At 43.5% G+C, this 17,668-nt stretch overlaps 1 protein-coding gene across 1 annotated transcript; it reads left to right on the top strand.

Moving 5' to 3' along the window:
• Positions 1-7,614: 7,614 nt before the first annotated feature.
• On the top strand, positions 7,615-8,280 carry LOC109557076 (retinol-binding protein 1). Its single transcript, XM_019958403.2, has one exon. The coding sequence runs from the start codon at positions 7,679-7,681 to the stop codon at positions 7,961-7,963; it is 285 nt and encodes a 94-aa protein (XP_019813962.2). The 5' UTR covers positions 7,615-7,678; the 3' UTR covers positions 7,964-8,280.
• Positions 8,281-17,668: the final 9,388 nt, after the last annotated feature.

The following is a 17,668-nucleotide window of genomic DNA, read 5'->3' as shown; positions in this document are numbered from 1 at the left end:
TTTCTGATGCTACGGAGAGGAAGAGACTGAGAGAATATTATTAAAACAGGGGATGAGTCTAATGTCTTTTATCTGCCAGAGACAAGCCAAGACTGGAGGTATTTATTGGTTCAGTACTTCAGCAACATGGTATTAATTGTCTTTGAGTGTTTTGATAGGTAGTTCGTGCAAGGGTATTAATGAAAACAGCCTCACTTCATTTTAAAATTAACTACTTGGCCATTGAGCAACAGGAGCTGATAAATGATGGCAATAAATTTGTGATGGAGATTTATGTCCTCGTAACTCAGAGCAGGTCCGTGGGCATGCTCAGATAGAGTGGGGAGATAAGAAGTACCAAAAAGTAGAGAATATTTCTCTCAACCCCTTGCTGAGCCCATTAGTGGTCACCTCCTGGGACGTCTCGGGATCATGGATATTTGGTTTCGCTGGTGCTGTGGGAAGGTCCCAGGTGAGGTCTCAGACCATCTTGCTGGCTGAGATGCTTCCTGATGTGTGAGAAGGTGTCTCCCAGGTGCTTGTCTGGACTCTGTCCATTCCATCCTGGTGGTTGTGTTAGGCAAATCACACTGACTGAAACCGCCCACCCTGGGCAGGCAGCATAGTAACCATCTGTGTGAGTTACGTTATGACAGGAGGTCCTGGTAAGGCACAGGGAACTAACAAGCCACCGCCAATTGGAAGAGTTCAGGAAAGGTCAAAAGGAGAAGCCACGTGTCTGACCACCTCCCAGAATCCTTCTTGGTGGCATCCATCTTGACTGAGCAATGTGTGCATCAATAAGAAGGACTCTGACTGAGACTGACTGGCCGAAGACAACCAGGAAACTAATCCTATCACCATAAAACCTGAGACCAGGAGCCACGTGGCAGAGCAGCCCTCCTGGGTTTCCTTACCCTGCTGCTCTCTGCCCAGGCACCCCCTCCCCTTCTTGCTCTGTCAGCATATGCATCTCCTCAGACAATTCATTTCTGAGTGTTAAACAACAGCCCACTCTCAGGCCCTGGAAGGGGTCCCCCTTTCTGCAACAGTTGGGTAAAAGAGCCTTCATCCACCTGCGCTTCTCAAAGCAGCTCCTCCCAGGCTGGAGTGGCTGACACAACCACTGTCTCCTCAGAGCTGCCCCCTTGCTAAGGCCATGGGAGAATCTGCCCAGGTGGACACAGCCAGGCGGGAAGGAAATATTTCTTGCACAGTTGTCAGGCTCTAGGCTAGGTGCCTAATTTACATAATTCTATTTAATCTCTACAACCATCTTGAGAGGCAGCTCTTATGAACCTATTATTAACTCTGTTTTAGACAGGAGGAAGTTGAAACTCATAAAAGTAAAGGGATTTGCCCTGGCCCTGGGCAGTGCTCTTGCCTGGAGACCGTGTAACAGAGAGAACATGAGTTTCAAAATCACAGAAGCCAGGTTTGAATCCCAGCTACCCCACTCACTAGCTTGGTTATTTTGAGACAGTTCTTTATCTTTTGGGGGCCCATAGGTGTTTTGGTTTTTTGTTTGTCTATCTACAAAAGACAATAACACAATCATCATGGGATTCTGAAGCAGGTTAAATTAAATAATACAATGAAAGTCAACTGGGCTGGGATTCCAAGCTAGGCTTTTCAGACTCAAAGTTCTTGTAATTAAACCATAAGGATTCACAGCCTTGGAGAGACACAGAAACCAAGGCAGGATGGCACATCCAGAGCTGCCCTGGTCCCAAGCAGGGCACTGAGAGTGGGACCCACTCGAGTGCTACATAGGGTTTGAATCTGTAGAGCAGCAAAGCTAGAGCAGAGTTATCCTTGCTGAGAGTGGTCACAGAGGCTTAGCGTCCAGGCATACATGAAGACGGACCAATGTATACCTGTGTACATGTCTTCTGATTCTTTGGTCATCTGATATGAAGAGCTGACTCATTGGAAAAGACCCTGAGGTTGGGAAAGATTGAGGGCAGGAGGAGAAGGGGATGACAGAGAATGAGATGGTTGCATGTCATCATTGACTTAATGAACATGGGTTTGAGCAAACTCCAGGAGATAATGAAGAAGAAGCCTGGTGTGCTGCAGTCCATGGGGTCACAAAAAATTGGACACTGAGCAACTGAACAGCAACAAGGGGAATGACAGAAAACTACTCCCTAAGAAATTGAGAAACCTCATGGTCTGGGAGAGGAGAAGCCTCTAGAAGGAAGATGAGGGAATAGTAGAGAGCCAAAGCTGCAGCCATGGGACACCCCAAAGAGCGCTTCCTTGGGATGAGCAGAAGGGTGCTATCTGCTACCTAAGGCTCTGCTAAAGGTAGTCATTGACACAAACCACTCTCATTGGACATTTTCGAAAGTGGAAGTCATCTGGCTGCTGGAAGACTGATGGGAGACAGTGGAGACTGGTGGGTTCTGGGAAAAGAAGTTCACTTCTAGGCTGCGATATTAATGGAGGGCTCTCGGCACTAGGGAAGCTCCTGACAATGTATTTAGGGCCTGGCAGTCCAGCTGAAGGTTGAGTATGATCTAGAAAGTGAAAAGTGAAGTTGCTCAGTCGTGTCCAACTCTTTGCGACCACATGGACTGTAGCCTACCAGGCTCCTCCATCCATGGGATTTTCCAGGAAAGAATACTGAAGTGGGTTGCCATTTCCTTCTCCAGGAGATGTTCCCAAACCAGGGACTGAACTCAGGTCTCCTGCATTGTAGGCAGATGCTTTACTGTCTGAGCCACCAGGGAAGTCCTGATCTAGAAGCAGACAGAACATGGTCCAGCTGAAGATCATGAATGCAGCAACTCCTGGGTGCAAATATTTAGGATTCAGGAAAAGTGACGTGTAATTGGATGCTGCAGATGCAGATGTGCCAAAGAAATGACTCCTGCCCTCAGGAAATCCCATGGGGAAGACAGTGAACAGGCATTTATGACATGGCTTGGTCAGTATTCTTTCCCAGAGCAGTCCTGAGAAGATGCCCCCAGTCATCAACTGGTGTTGGTTCAGAGGAGCTAACACCAGAAATGGGACATAGAGACAACAGCAGCTACTCTGGACAGCAGAGCAGACATCCCTGTTACTGTCCTGCTTCAAATCTTGTTCTATTCAGTTGTGTGGCTCTAATGATCCACATTCATGGAGCTTCCCAGGTGGCCCTAGCTGTAAAGAGTTGCCATTGTAAGAGATGGAAGAGACACGGTTTGATCCCTGGGTTAAGCAGATCCCCTGGAGTAGGAAAAGGCAACCCACTCCAATATTCTTGCCTGGAAAATTCCATAGACAGAGACGGGTAGGCTACAGTCCATGGAGTCACAGAGTCGAACACAACTGAGCACATAGGCACACCACATTCATGATTCAGCTCCTACCTCAATCCCCAAGCTCATTTCTCATCACTCCCTGCTTCCCACTTGGGTTATAACCATATCAATTGCTTGTGGTCACCGACACAGCCAGGCTCCTTTTTGCTTTTGATTATATACTCCCGTCCTCCTGAAATACTCCACCACCCCGGAGGGCAGCTAAATCCTATTCATCCTTAAGAGTCTTTTAGGACAGAGGAGCCTGGCGGGCTGCAGTCCATAGCATTGCACAGAGTAGGACACGACCGAAGCGACTTAGCACTCATGCACACAGGAATACTCACCTGTCTGGTATTCAGTGTCTCTCATGGACATCCCTGTCTTCATCATTGTCCTCTCCACCTGTGTTAGGTTTAATGATGTGTTTCTCCCTCGCTGGACAGTTTACTGGTTGATGTCAGGAACTATATATTCTTTTTTTATTATCAAAGAACCCAGCAGTTAGCTATTGCTTCATAAATACATTTTGTAATAAGCACTTACTGAAAGGTAGGCAGACAAATTTAAATGAAGTACTTCTTTTCTCTTTAAGCTTACCAGATTAACACAGGTCACTCAGCTAAATTGGAATTGAATTCAAATTTGAGTTTCAGATAAGCAATGAATAATTTTTTTAGTGTAAGTAGGTCCTAAATGTTACATGTGATATAACTAAGCAGTATGTGTCTCAAATATTTCCTGGGACACACATATACTAAAAACTTGTTATTTATCTGAAATTTAAATTTAACTGGGCTTTCTGTTTTTGTTTGCTAAACTGTGTGGCCATATTTCTCTCATTAAATTTCTAAAAAGTCAAAGTATTTGAGCAAGGGTATTCTCATGTGACTGATGGAAAAATGTTAAATCTAGCTAAGACTTTGGCAAAATATTTTCGAATATAATTGGATAATTGTTCAAAAATACTGAGAATTAATTCCAGTATTTTCAATGACCAAAAGTTTGAAGCAAATTAAATGGATCTCAGTAAGAACTTAGGTAAAATAAAATAGAATTTTTTTTTGCAGTATAACATCAAGATTAAGAGCACAGGGTCTGAAGTCAAAATGCCTGGGATACAGGGTATGAGACTCTGAGGAAGGTTATTTAAGTTTTCTGTCTCAATTTCCACATTGGTAAAACAAGAATAATACAAATGTCTGCCATAGGGTTTTGTTGTTGTTCAGTCACTAAGTTGTATCTGACTCTTTGCAACCTCATGGACTGTAGTATGCCAGGCTCCTCTGTCCTCCACTATCTCCTTGAGTTTGCTTGAATTCATGTCCATCGAGTTCGTGATGCCATCCAACTAACTCATCCTCTGTAGCCCTCTTTTCCTACTGCCCTCAATCTTTCCCAACATCCAGGGTTTTTTCCAATGAGTCAGGTCTTTGTACCTGGTAGCCAAAGTATTGGAGCTTCAGCTTTGGCAGCAGTTCTTCCAATGAATATTCAGGGTTGATTTCCTTTAGGATTGACTGGTTTGATCTCCTTACTGACCATGGGACCCTCAAGAGTCTTCTCCAGCACCACAATTCAAAAGCATCAGTTCTGCAGCACCCAGCCTTCATTATGGTACAGCTCTCACACCTGTACATGACTACTGGAAAAACTATCGTTTTGATCATATGGACCTTTGTTGGCAAAGTGATGTCTCTGCTTTTCAACATGTTGTCTAGGTTTGCCATAGCTTTTCTTCCAAGAAGCAAGCATCTTTCTGCCATTAGAGTGGTATCATGTGCATATCTGAGGTTGTTGATATTTCTCCCAGCAATCTTGATTCCAGCTTATGAGTCTTCTAGCCTAGCATTTCGCATAATGTAGTCTGCATAAAAGTTAAATAAGCAGGGTGACCATATACAGCTTTGTCGAACCCCTTTTCTAATTTGGAACCAGTCAGTTTTTCCATGTCTGGTTCTAGCTGTTGCTTCCTGACCTGCATACAGGTTTCTCAGGAGGCAGGTAAGGTGGTCTGGTATTCCCATCTCTTTAAGAATTTTCCACAGTTTGGTGTGATCTTTGTGCAGTACTTACATCAGGGCCTGGCGGAGAGTAATTCTCAAATAAAGATCACTATTATCATCATCACCACTATCCTTATTGTAGAATACTATGGTGCCACTGAAAATGACATTATAGATTGATGTTTATTGATGTGAAAAGATGTTTCCATTATGCAAGTGAGGAATAATAATCAAAACAACTTATATACAGCATTCATTTAGCAAATAATTTTTGAACACCATCTCTCCATTAGGCCCACTGTCCAGAAGTCAGCGGCTTCAGGCACAGCAAGGAACAAAGCAAAAATGACCTCTCCCTTCATGAAACCTAAAACCTTTCTTGAAAAGACAGACATTACTGAAAACATACACAAATTAAAATGTAACTAACATTCTGGTAAGAGCTATTGAGAAAAATAAAGAGAAGAGTATAAAGTAGGGAAGACCTAATAAAAAAAAGGTTGAATGCTAAGTCGCTTCAGTCACATCCAACTCTGTGTGACTCCGTGAACTAGAGCCCACCAGACTCCTCTGTCCATGGGATTGTCCAGGCAAGAATACTGAAGTAGATTGCCATTTTCTACTCCAAGGGATCCCAAACCAGGGATCAAACCTGCATCTCTTATGTCTCCTCCATTCTCAGGTGGGTTCTTTACCACTGGTGCCACCTGAGAAGCCCAAGAATACAGGAGTGGGTTGCCATTTCCTTCTGCAAGGGATCTACCCAGCCCAGGGATCGAACTTGTGTCTCCTGCATTGGCAGGTGAATTCTTTACCACTGAGCAACCAGGGGTTATTATATCTGAAACCTAAAGGATGAGGGGGTCAGCCGGGCCATAGCTGGAAGACTACTCTAAGCAGAGGAAATAGCATGCATGAAAGCTGTGAGGAGAGGGAAATCTGGACAAGGTTAAGGAACTTAAACATGGCCAGTGTGGTTGGAGCCTAGCAGATGGGTGAGAGAGAAAAGACAAAATTGGAGGGATAACTAAGAGCTGATCATCTTCAGCTTTGTAAAATATCAAGTCATGTTAAGTAGGCTTGAGTAGTTGGATGTTTATGCTAAGGTTCTCAAATACAGTCTCACCATCCATCATTTTTGTTTTACTTGCTTGAGACTTGGGGCTCTGCATACTGAAGGAGAAGAACAAAGTTGAAGGATTGACAGTACCGGACTTCAAGAATTTCTCTAAATCTACAGTAATCAAGACAGTGTGGTATTGGTGAAAAAACAGACAAATATATCAACGGGACAGAATAGGGAGCCCAGAAATAGATCCACATAAATACAGTCAACTGACCTTTGACAAAGGAGCAAAGGCAATACAATGGAGCAAAGATAGTTTTTTTTAAACAAATGGTTTGGAACAGCTTTACATCCACATGAAAAAAAGCGAATCTCTACATGGACCTTTTGCCCTTCACAAAAATTAACACAAAGTGAATCATAAACCTCAATGCAAAGTGCAAAACTTCTAGAAGATAACACAGGAGAAAACCTAGATGACCTTGGCATTAGTGATGACTTTTTAGATACGACAGCAAAAGCATGATCCATGAAAGAAATAATTGATAAACTGGACTTCATTAAAATTAAAAACTTCTGCTCTGCAAAAGACAATGTCGAAAGAATGAGAAAGCAAGGCACAGACTGGGAGAAAATATTTGCAAAAGAAACATCTGATAAAAGATTCAGAGCTCTGGGTAAGAAAAATCTCATTGGCTTAATTAAAGCTACATATCCTCAGGGAGGGGACAAGAGGAGTCTCCCTTCGGCTTCTACTTCTACTATTGACAAGCTACTGCATGGCCTCTGCTGCCCTGGCTTCCTTCCACCCTCGCTGAATCCAGGGACCCCATGTAAATCGAGGCTCCCATCAGTAGCCCCAGGCTTAAAGATAGCAGTGGCTACAGCAAAGATGCTGGTGTGCCCCTCACCGAGGTATTTCTCAAGACTTTGGCAAAGGGAATGTCCTTTGCACTCTCCTGGGAGACATAGTTAGGGAGTGAGAGGGTAAGTCATTCCTGATAAATTCCCTCCAGCCTTTCTATCTCTCAAAGTCTTTGAATTCTTTCCTTTACTTGATATCAAGGAATTTATGACATCTCAACTCTGTTTAGTGTTGGCCACCACTGAGTCCAGATTTCTGTCAACCAACTGAACAAACAACGGTATCTACTCCCAGCTGTTCAAACTTGCAGCAGAATCTGGAGTCTCTGCTGAGTGCATCCACATTAGTGACTTCAACTTGGTCTGAGATTATGTTCTTCTGTCCTTAGTTAAGAGTCTACAGAGATCGCACCGCCTGCCCACATCTGCTCCGGCCTGTTCGGTCCCCGTCGGGCCCCAGTTGTCCCCCCGAAATGCCGGTCGACTTTACTGGGTACTGGAAGATGCTGGCCAACGAGAATTTTGAGGAGTACCTGCGCGTGCTGGATGTCAATGTGGCCTTGCGCAAAATTGCCAACTTGCTGAAGCCAGACAAAGAGATCGTGCAGGAAGGCGACCACATGATCATCCGCATGCTGAGCACTTTTAGAAACTACATCGTGGACTTCCAGGTTGGGAAGGAGTTTGAGGAGGATCTAACAGGCATAGACGACCGCAAGTGCATGACTATGGTGAGCTGGGATGGGGACAAGCTCTAGTGTGTGCAGAAGGGCGAGAAGGAGGGACATGGCTGGACCCAGTGGATTGAGGGTGAGGAGCTGCACCTGGAGATGAGAATGGAGGGTGTGGTCTGCAAGCAAGTATTCAAAAAGGTGAACTGAAGCTTGAGCAGATCTTGGTCTCTAGGAATGAGTGACATGACGGGGGCACCGGGGTCCCCGCCTTTCTGCACAGCATGGGGCAGAGATGCCTGGCTACCCCCACCTCTGTTAGCAGAGTCTGTCTCTCGGTATTGTCTCTTTTCCTTTTCTTCAAACGAAGCCATCCCAATAAAAGTGGTTTCTGCTTGGAAAAAAAAAAAGTCTACAGAATTCATTCCCACCATATTCCCCAGATCCTTGAAGGTGTAAATTAGCAAAGTTTTGCAAGTTACTTGTTATATGCCTTTGACTTTTTACCATTCACCTCCCCAGTGGGCATTCTAACTCTGATCCTGAAAACAAGGGAGGGTTCCTGCAAGGCAGATCATAAAAATAGACTCCTTCGATCAGTGTAACTCTTACGAGTAAGGGAGTTCTAGTGTCTTTGAGCAAAAAACAAAGAGAGTCAAAAAAAGAGAAGAGCTGCTATTCTCTGAGCTGAGTTCTCTGAGTCTTTCCTATATCCTCTTTCCATCCATGCCTTAACTTTCTTCTGAGAGGCATGGCAAGGCTAAGAACTCAGCTGATATAATTCTACAAACCTCAGATTCCACTTTAAATTTGTTTTCCAATCTCTCATATATGTGGCTTTTAGCATCTGGATGTTAATTTAGCACTGCCATAATAACTTGCTGGGTTTAATATATATTTTAAATGAGAATTTGGGATGGTACTTAAACTTGTTCTCTTTTAATAAACTAACCCCAGCCAGTAGAAGCAGCCACTTCATCCTAGGGTATCGAACTCCTCCTGTCTTGTACACTGTGTCAAGATCATGGTCTTAAAACCTTGCTTTTTTTTGAGCCTTTCATACAAATGACCACTGGTAATAATTAAGATCTGCAGCCATAAACCATTGGCTTAGTTTCCTATTCTCTGAATCCTAGAAAGATGATCACTATCATCAACTCAACATTGAGGCAATGTAATCAATCCCAGATATTTTTCTGGTTCTGTTTTTTTTTTTTTTTTTGCTGTGCTGGATCTTTGTTGCTATGCAGACTTTTCTCTACTTGCAGCAAGAAGGGGATTGCTCTCTAGTTTTGGTGTGTGAGCTTCTCATTTTGTTGGCTACTCTTGTTGCAGATGGAGAAGGCAATGGCACCCACTCCAGTACTCTTGCCTGGAAAATCCCATGGACGGAGGAGCCTGGTAGGCTGCAGTCCATGGGGTTGCTGAGAGTCAGATACGACTGAGCGACTTCACTTTCACTTTTCACTTTCATGCATTGGAGAAGGAAATGGCAACCCACTCCAGTGTTCTTGCCTGGAGAATCCCAGGGACAGGGGAGCCTGGTGGGCTGCTGTCTATGGGGTCGCACAGAGTCGGACACGACTGAAGCGACTTAGCTTGTTGCAGAGCATGGGTTTTGTTGCTTGAAGCTTGTTGCAAGCAGGCTTCAGTAGTTGTGGCACATGAGCTCATTAACTGGCTTCCAGGCTCTGTGGAAATTTCTGAAAGAGATGGGCATACCAGACCACCTGACCTGCCTCTTGAGAAACCTGTATGCAGGTCAGGAAGCAACAGTTAGAACTGGACATGGAACAACAGACTGGTTCCAAATAGGAAAAGGAGTACGTCAAGGCTGTATATTGTCACCCTGCTTATTTAACTTACTATGCAGAGTACATCATGAGAAATGCTGGGCTGGAAGAAGCACAAGCTGGAATCAAGATTGCCGGGAGAAATATCAATATCTTCAGATATGCAGATGATACCACCCTTATAGCAGAAAGTGAAGAACTAAAGAGCCTCTTGATGAAAGTGAAAGAGGAGAGTGAAAAAGTTGGCTTAAAACTCAACATTCAGCAAACTAAGATCATGGCATCCAGTCCCATCACTTCATGGGAGATAGATGGGGAAACAGTGGAAACAGTGGCTGACTTTATTTTTCTAGGCTCCAAAATCACTGCAGATGGTGATTACAGCAATGAAATTAAAAGATGCTTACTCCTTGGAAGGAAAGTTATGACCAACCTAGACAGCATATTAAAAAGCAGAGACATTACTTTGCCAACAAAGGTCCATCTAGTGAAGGCTATGGTTTTTCCAGGGGTCATGTACGGATGTGAGAGTTGGACTATAAAGAAAGCTGAGTGCTGAAGAATTGATACTTTTGAACTGTGGGGTTGGCAGAGCCTCTTGAGAGTCCCTTGGACTGCAAGAAGATCGAACCAGTCAATCCTAAAGGAAATCAGTCCTGGGTGTTCATTGGAAGGACTGATGTTGAAGCTGAAACTCCAAAACTTTGGCTACCTGATGTGAAGAGCTGACTCATTGGAAAAGACCCTGATGCTGGGAAAGATTGAGGGCAGGAGGAGAAGGGGACAACAGAAGATTAGATGGTTGGATGGCATCACTGACTCAATGGACGTGGGTTTGGGTGGGAGTTGGTGATGGACAGGGAGGCCTGGAGTGCTGTGGTTCATGGGGTCGCAAAGAGTTGGACATGACTGAGCAACTAACTGAACTGAACTGAGGCTCTAGAGCACAGGCTCAATTTTATGGCCCAGGGGTTTAGTTGCCCTGCAGCATGTGGGATGTTCCTAAACCAGGGATTGAACCTGTGTCCTGTGCATTGGCAGGTGAAGTCTTTACCACTGAGCCACCAAGGAAGCCTAATCCCAGACTGCTGCCTTAAAGCCCTTCTGATATGAAGAGCTTGCTGCAAATTCCTTGGTACAGATCTCTGTACTGGGAAACTACAAGAACAGAAACAGGGTTGACTAACTTTCATTTTTAAAAAATTCATTAGAAGACATTGGATAACTCAAGGTTTGGAAAATTGTTAGGAACCAAGCAAGGCTGGAGAAACTGGCCAGGATGTAGCTATAACCAGTAAAAAACAGAGCCTTCCTGTGGCTGGTCTCATCATCCCTTGTCTTTGCTTCATTCACTCAAAAGTCAAACTTTTGGGTAGAAGCATTCAATTAGTGACCATAGGTCTTGTGCCCTCACTCTAGTAAGGGAGGAGGTGGTGGAGAGAGGGAATGGTTCCTGTTAAGGCTTCCACTAAAATCCCAGGAAGGCAGACAGGTAGGGGGACTCTGACCCTTGGTCATGATTCACTTCCCTTGGCTCACTGAGATGTTTCCACCTCTCTGTGATCTTATGGGCTTCCCTGGTGGCTCAGAGGTAAAGAATCCACCTGCCAATGCAGAAGACAAGGGTTCCATCCTTGGGTTGGAAAGATCTCCTGGAGGAAGGCATGGCAACTCACTCCAATATTCTTGTCTGGAGAATCCCTTGGGCAGAGGAGCCTGGTGGGCTATAGTCCATGGGGGTGCAAAGAGTTGGACATGACTGAAGCTACTTAGCACTCATGTGATCTTGTGTCATGAGCCCTTGCTGGTCACCATGAAATCCACTTCCTCGCATCAGCAAGGGCCCACCCCCCTACCATGCTGTGCTGTGGGAAAGTCTGCAGGTCCGTGGTAGAGTTGTATCCCTAGATATTTCACAGGGTTATTTCTACACTGGTGTATCTCCCCTCTTCATAGATGCTCCTCACAGGAGAGGAGCCTCTTGACCTTCTGAAACCTGTCTGGAATTTCTGCTGTCTTCTCTCACTCAGAGCTTGACCTAAAGTTGGTGTGGGAGGGATGCAGGCACCCCACTATGTCTAAGCTCTCTGTGTTTCTTCTGTGACTTTCTTACCTTCTCCAGTCTGGAGAATCTTTTTGTTGTTGATGATGCTATTTGCTCTGAAAGTAGGATAGTCTTTCTTTATATCTAAATCCCTAAATCTGTTACTTATGTCCTGATTTTCCTTTATTCTCTGCTTGGCCATTCCTCTTCCAGGGTAGAGTACATAGAACATACAAGCTGTTTGCCAAATCAGAGGAAGGTTTATAAAATAACAGGAAATACTGAGAAGAAAAAAAGTTAAAATATAATAAAAAGTCAAAAGAATACAAAATATTATCCTGTAAACTTACTGGTTATGCTTATCTGTATTTTTAATTTTTCATTAATTAAATCAGAGTACAGTGTAATTTAACACCAAACTGGCTACCTTATGAGATAGTGAGCTCTCCATCAATGGGGGTATTCAAATAAGGGTAGGATGACCACCTGTTAGGAATGTGGTAAAACGAAATTCTTCAATAGTGGGAAGTAGGGTAAAATGATGTCTAAGGTCTAATTGAAAGTTAATATTTTATGCTTTATTTTTTATTACATTTCTTATTTTTGTTCCACAGATTTTGACATCTTAATGAAAATCTTTTGAGGTCCCAACTAATTATTTGAAAAAATAGCCTCCCTGGTTTCTAACAAATCAGTCAACATTTATTTTAGAACTTGTTCTCAACGCCCAAGATTGGCCATTCCCAATTCTGTTGGTTCTGTTGGCTTTAGTACAGCTCTTTCTGTTACAATGGACTTACTGTTCTTTTCAATGTCTTCTGGCCTTTTCTCTATAAATCTTTTATGGAGTGGTTGTCTGCTTATTTTTCCCGGGTAAAGAAGAAAAACTATGGTTTGACCCAAGTTGGGGAAAAGCATCTTTTAAAACATTGAAGAAGTCATAGATTTGAGGTAAAGGAACATTGTTTCCATCCTTTCTAACTGTGGGGACCTGATAAGTTATTCAGCCTTTCTGAGCCTCAGTTTCTCAAATGCAAAGTGAAGATGCTGCTGCTGCTAAGTCGCTTCAGTTGCGTCCGACTCTGTGTGACCCCAAAGACAGGAGCCCACCAGGCTCCCCCGTCCCTGGGATTCTCCAGGCAAGAACACTGGAGTGGGTTGCCATTTCCTTCTCCAATGCATGAAAGTGAAAAGTGAAAGTCAAGTCACTCAGTCATGTCCAACTCTTTGCGATCCCAGATAAACCCCACTATATCAACTCAATCAAAATTAAGCAAAAGTGGTATGTTTAGGTGTGAGATGGTCTAGAGATGACACTCTCGTAGCTTCATCTCCATTTCTCTGCATTCCCTCTACTCTGCCCTTTTCTGTGGGTCAGCTCCCTTTCTCTTCCCCTCTTTCCCGAGCTGCCTCCTCATGGTAGCAAGAATAACAGTGTTCTCAGGCCTCCCTTCATACAGTATATGCTCCAAAGGAGGAAGACTGGTCTGTTCCAGTTGTTACTGTGGATGAAAAAAGAAACTTAAATTCTTTCCTGGAAGTCCCCACAGCTGTCTCCTCACATCTCACCAGGCAGACTGGGTCCCATGCCCGTCCTGAAGATCCTTGTGGATCAGAGTGAGATGGGCTGAACTACTGAAGTCAATCAGAGACCCCTCTGGAGATGAGGAGGAAGTGACCTCCCCTCCAAGAGAGGGGGTCTCAGCCCAGGAAGGAGCTGCTCTCCGCACCAAGATCTGGGTGATATTTCTGGGAGAAGATGGAGAAGTGGAGGCTGGGGAATCATCTGCCAAGATGGTTTCTATTCCTGTACAATTCTCTTATTGTTCAGCTTCTCAGTCATGTCCAACTCTTTGCAACCCCATGGACTGCAGCATGCCAGGCTTCCCTGTCCTTAACCATCTCCTGGAGTCTGCCAAAATTCATGTCCATTGAGTTGGTGATGCCATCCAGCCATCTCATCCTCCATTGCCCCCTTCTCCTCCTGCTTTCAATCTTTCCCAGCATCAGGGTCTTTTCCAAGGTTGATTTCCTTTAGGATTCACTGGTTTGATCTCCTTGCTGTCCAGGGGACCCTCAAGAGTCATCTCCAGTACCACGACTGGAAAGCATCAATTCTTTGATGTTCAGCCTTCTTTATGGTCTAACTCTCACAACTCAATACAATTCTCTAGGTTAAGACAAAAGTCACAATGGCAGTGCCTTATATCTGTGAAAATGCCAGGCTCCAATAAGCCAAGTGGCATCAGGGAACTGATTTGATTTCTGACCCTCACCTACCACTTTAGAAAATTTATGCCATTTCTTTCAGACTTAGTTTCCCCATCTGTAGAATGGGGGTGCCACCTAATAATGGGATATGCTCACGAATATTCATTCATTATCAATTGTTTTTAATTGTGTCCACACAGGAATTGAGTCAGCTGTTCTAAAACCACTTTGGGCTGGTAAATGTGGAGGTCCTGTTTGCAACCTCGAGAAAACCACCCCTGAGCAGATCAATAAGTTTCAAGAAACTATGGCACTGAGATTTCAGAGAGAAGGAATGCTTTGTGAACCAAAATTTTAGTAACATATAGAAAATCATATTCATGTGTACATAAGTCATCATGCCCTGAACCCTTGATCTCCATATCTCTGATGCAGAAAGATTAATCTTAGGAAGAATAACTGACAACCCATTGCTTCAGGCTGCAGAGAAAAATGAAAATGTCCTCTGCCAATGTGATTCATATTACAATATTTATGCACGTCCTGCATTATCTGGTCTTGTTTGAATGAAAGAAACTTGGTCAACTATCCTGTTGGAAGATATACATGTTTTTTCCTTTTTGTATCACTCTCAGAATTGTTAGATGCTAAAAAAAGAGGCCTGTTTCTTGCTCACACAATCTCATCTATGAGTTAGGCATTCCTAGGGAAGCAATATGGCTTGGTGGGATTTTGTGAGATTGTCCTGTTACCAAATTCTGACTCGACTATTTTCTTAACCTTTGCAAGCTCCAGTGTTCTCATTAGGAAAGTTGGGGTGAAAACGGCATCCACCTCATTGTAAGAAATAAATGAGGGGAACTCCCTGGCTGCCCAGTGGTTAAGAGTTCACCTTCCAATGTAAGAGGTGCAGGTTCAATCTCTGGTCGGGAAGCTGGGATCCCACATGCCTCAGGGCCAAAAAAAAAAAACCCAAAACAATGGCAAAACACAAAATAGAAGCAATATTGTAACAAATTCATTAAGGCTTTACAAATGGTCCACATCAAAAAATATTAAAAAAAAGAAATGAGATAGTGCTGGTTAAATATATTAGAGAAAGACCCTAACATTTAATGCACGTTAGCCATCACTGTTTGGGGATTTCTGAGAAAGAAGAAGTGTACTTACATTGGGAAAAGTCTGGTAGGCTGATACTTATTCTGATTTTGGGACTGTTCCTCATTGCTGGTATGTTCCAACGTATGAGGATATGGGAATAAGAGTAGAAATAAGGGCCCTTGAATCAAGGCTAACCCCCTTCCTTTCCTACCTCTACTTTAGCCCTGCAATGTGAGGAATCTTATGCACATGCCCGGAAAGCCCAACCTCAATGTTCAAGCTCTGTCTACATGCCCACCCAAATGCAAAGAGTAGTCCCTAGATTATGCCCTCAAAATTATGAGTATGCACACCTGTGACAAAGCCTGTTCTCATTATTGGGAGATGGACAGGTGAAGAGACTCTACAAGTCATAAAAGCAAATTGGGGCCATTTGTGTAGGAATTTCAGGGTGCCAAGTAGCAACAGAATGGCCTACAAGGGACAGTGAAGGATCTTGGTGGACTTGTTCCCTTAGCCTGATGGACATTCACCCTGTGGGGAGGGCACAGTTATAGGAGAGCCAAAGCCAGGGATCTCTAAAGCGCGGGGCCCAGGAGAAGAGCCTGGGGCTGGAAGTGGTACTGAATTCATCTCTTGGAGGGTATGGCAACCCATTCTAGTATTCTTCCCTGGAGAATCCCTATGGACAGGAGAGCCTGGCAGGCTATAGTCCATGGGGTCACTTTATTGAGACATAATTTATATACTATGCAATTGACTCATTTAAAGTAAACAATTCAATTGTTTTACATATAGATGTAGAGTTAGGCAACCACCACGCCACTCAGTTGACTTCTGCTTCGGTAGTTGGTGGAGAGGGTGCAGAATCTACTCTCGGTCCACTCAACACATCTGCCTGTGAGGAGCATGAGAAGGGGAGACTGGAATTGGCTCCTTCTCAGGGGATCTGTCTTCCCCATGGCCTCTTATAAAATGTGTTGCTGCCCTGACTTTGATTCTGATATTTAAAGATGTGAATTTCTGGTACCACATGGCCTCAAAGTGCAGTCCAATATCTTTATGAGGATTCAATCAAGAAATGGTGATTTATTTTTCCCCAAACTGAAAAACAAAACAACAACAAAAAATCCTGCCCATCATGGACTCACCAAAAGATGATTCATCAACCTTCAACATAGTATTTTTCTCAGGCATTTTTAAGGGAAATTTTGATGACATGAAATTTTCACTTTATACATGTATCAGAATCTAATTTTCAAGAAAGATGCAACTTCACTCTAGACAGGAACACAAAAGCAGCATTTTGCTTGGTCTGGAGCTCTTAGATGACCCAGGGTCTTGCAAGTGCAGCCTGTGACTCAACATCAGACCTGTCAATGTGGCCATTTCCTAAATTCCATTGACAGTGCATCTTAGTTAAAAAACAAAAACAGGGGCTTCCTTGGTGGTCCAGTGGTTAAGAATCCACACTTCCATTGCAGGGTGCACGGGTTCAATCCCTGGTCAGGGAACTAAAATCTTGTATGCTGCATGGTGCAGTTAAAAAATAAGTAAATAAAAACGTAGAGGGCTGTGATCGGGTGGGATGTGGGAGGGAGGTTCAAGAAGGAGGGAACATACATATACCTATGGCTGATTCATGTTGACATACGGCAGAAACCAACATGATATTGTAAAGTGATTACTCTCCAATTAAAAATAAATTTAAATTTAAAAAATTCAAAAACCATTAAAACAACAATAGCAACAAACCACCTTTGGCACCTCCATGATTACACACAACTATCCTTCACTATGGCAGCTCCTGAGTTGGGATAGTATATTTGAATAGTGAGTACCAGTTTATCCAAATCAATTTGGCCTCCCCCAAGATTCCAAGAGCAAGTAGTAAGAGTTTGGATAGCAAAAAAATGTATCTTGAAATTCATTTGAGTTGATTTGGCTCCAGCATTCTGACAGCAAGTGTTGGGTAGTGGAGATAGCTATATGTTTATTTAAGATTATATTTGTGTTGTTGTTGGTTAGTCGCTCAGTAGTGTCTGACTCTTTTGTGACCCCATGGACTGCAGCTCGCCAGGCTCCTCTCTTCACGGAGTTCTCAGGCAAGAATACTGGTATGGGTTACCATTTCCTCCTCCAGAGGATCTTCCCCACCCAGGGATCAAACCTGAGTCTCCTGCATTGGCAGGAGGGTTCTTTACCACTGAGCTACCAGGGAAGTTCTCTGTACTAATACATGGGTAATATTAAAGAATCACACAAAAATACTCATTTTAATAGATGAAATAAATGCAAATAGCAATTCCAATCACTGTGCTAGATCCCTGGAGTATGTGTCTTGTTTTGGAGATCATTCTAACTGGTCAAGAACCACGAGTGTCCTCGGGTCACCATGCAGAGCGGCCATAAAACACTGTGATCTGTATCACTGGTTTTCAGAATAATTCTCTGCTCTCTTCCATATTCACAGCTATTAGCCTGCCTCATGCTTGGGGTGACTGCCTTTTCTTCATGTCACTTCATTTTATCACTTTATAAGTTTTGATGGTATTAGCAAATTTGTAATAGCTTCTCCCTCTACTGTTTCACAGTAGATCAAACATTAGCATTAAATGGGCAGTTTCTGATTTCTCCTTAAAA

This window comes from Bos indicus, chromosome 3, assembly GCF_029378745.1.
Source record: "Bos indicus isolate NIAB-ARS_2022 breed Sahiwal x Tharparkar chromosome 3, NIAB-ARS_B.indTharparkar_mat_pri_1.0, whole genome shotgun sequence".
NCBI classification, from domain to species: Eukaryota; Metazoa; Chordata; class Mammalia; order Artiodactyla; family Bovidae; genus Bos; species Bos indicus.
Note: the sequence above shows the minus strand (reverse complement) of the source record. Positions and strands in the feature narration are given on the sequence as shown.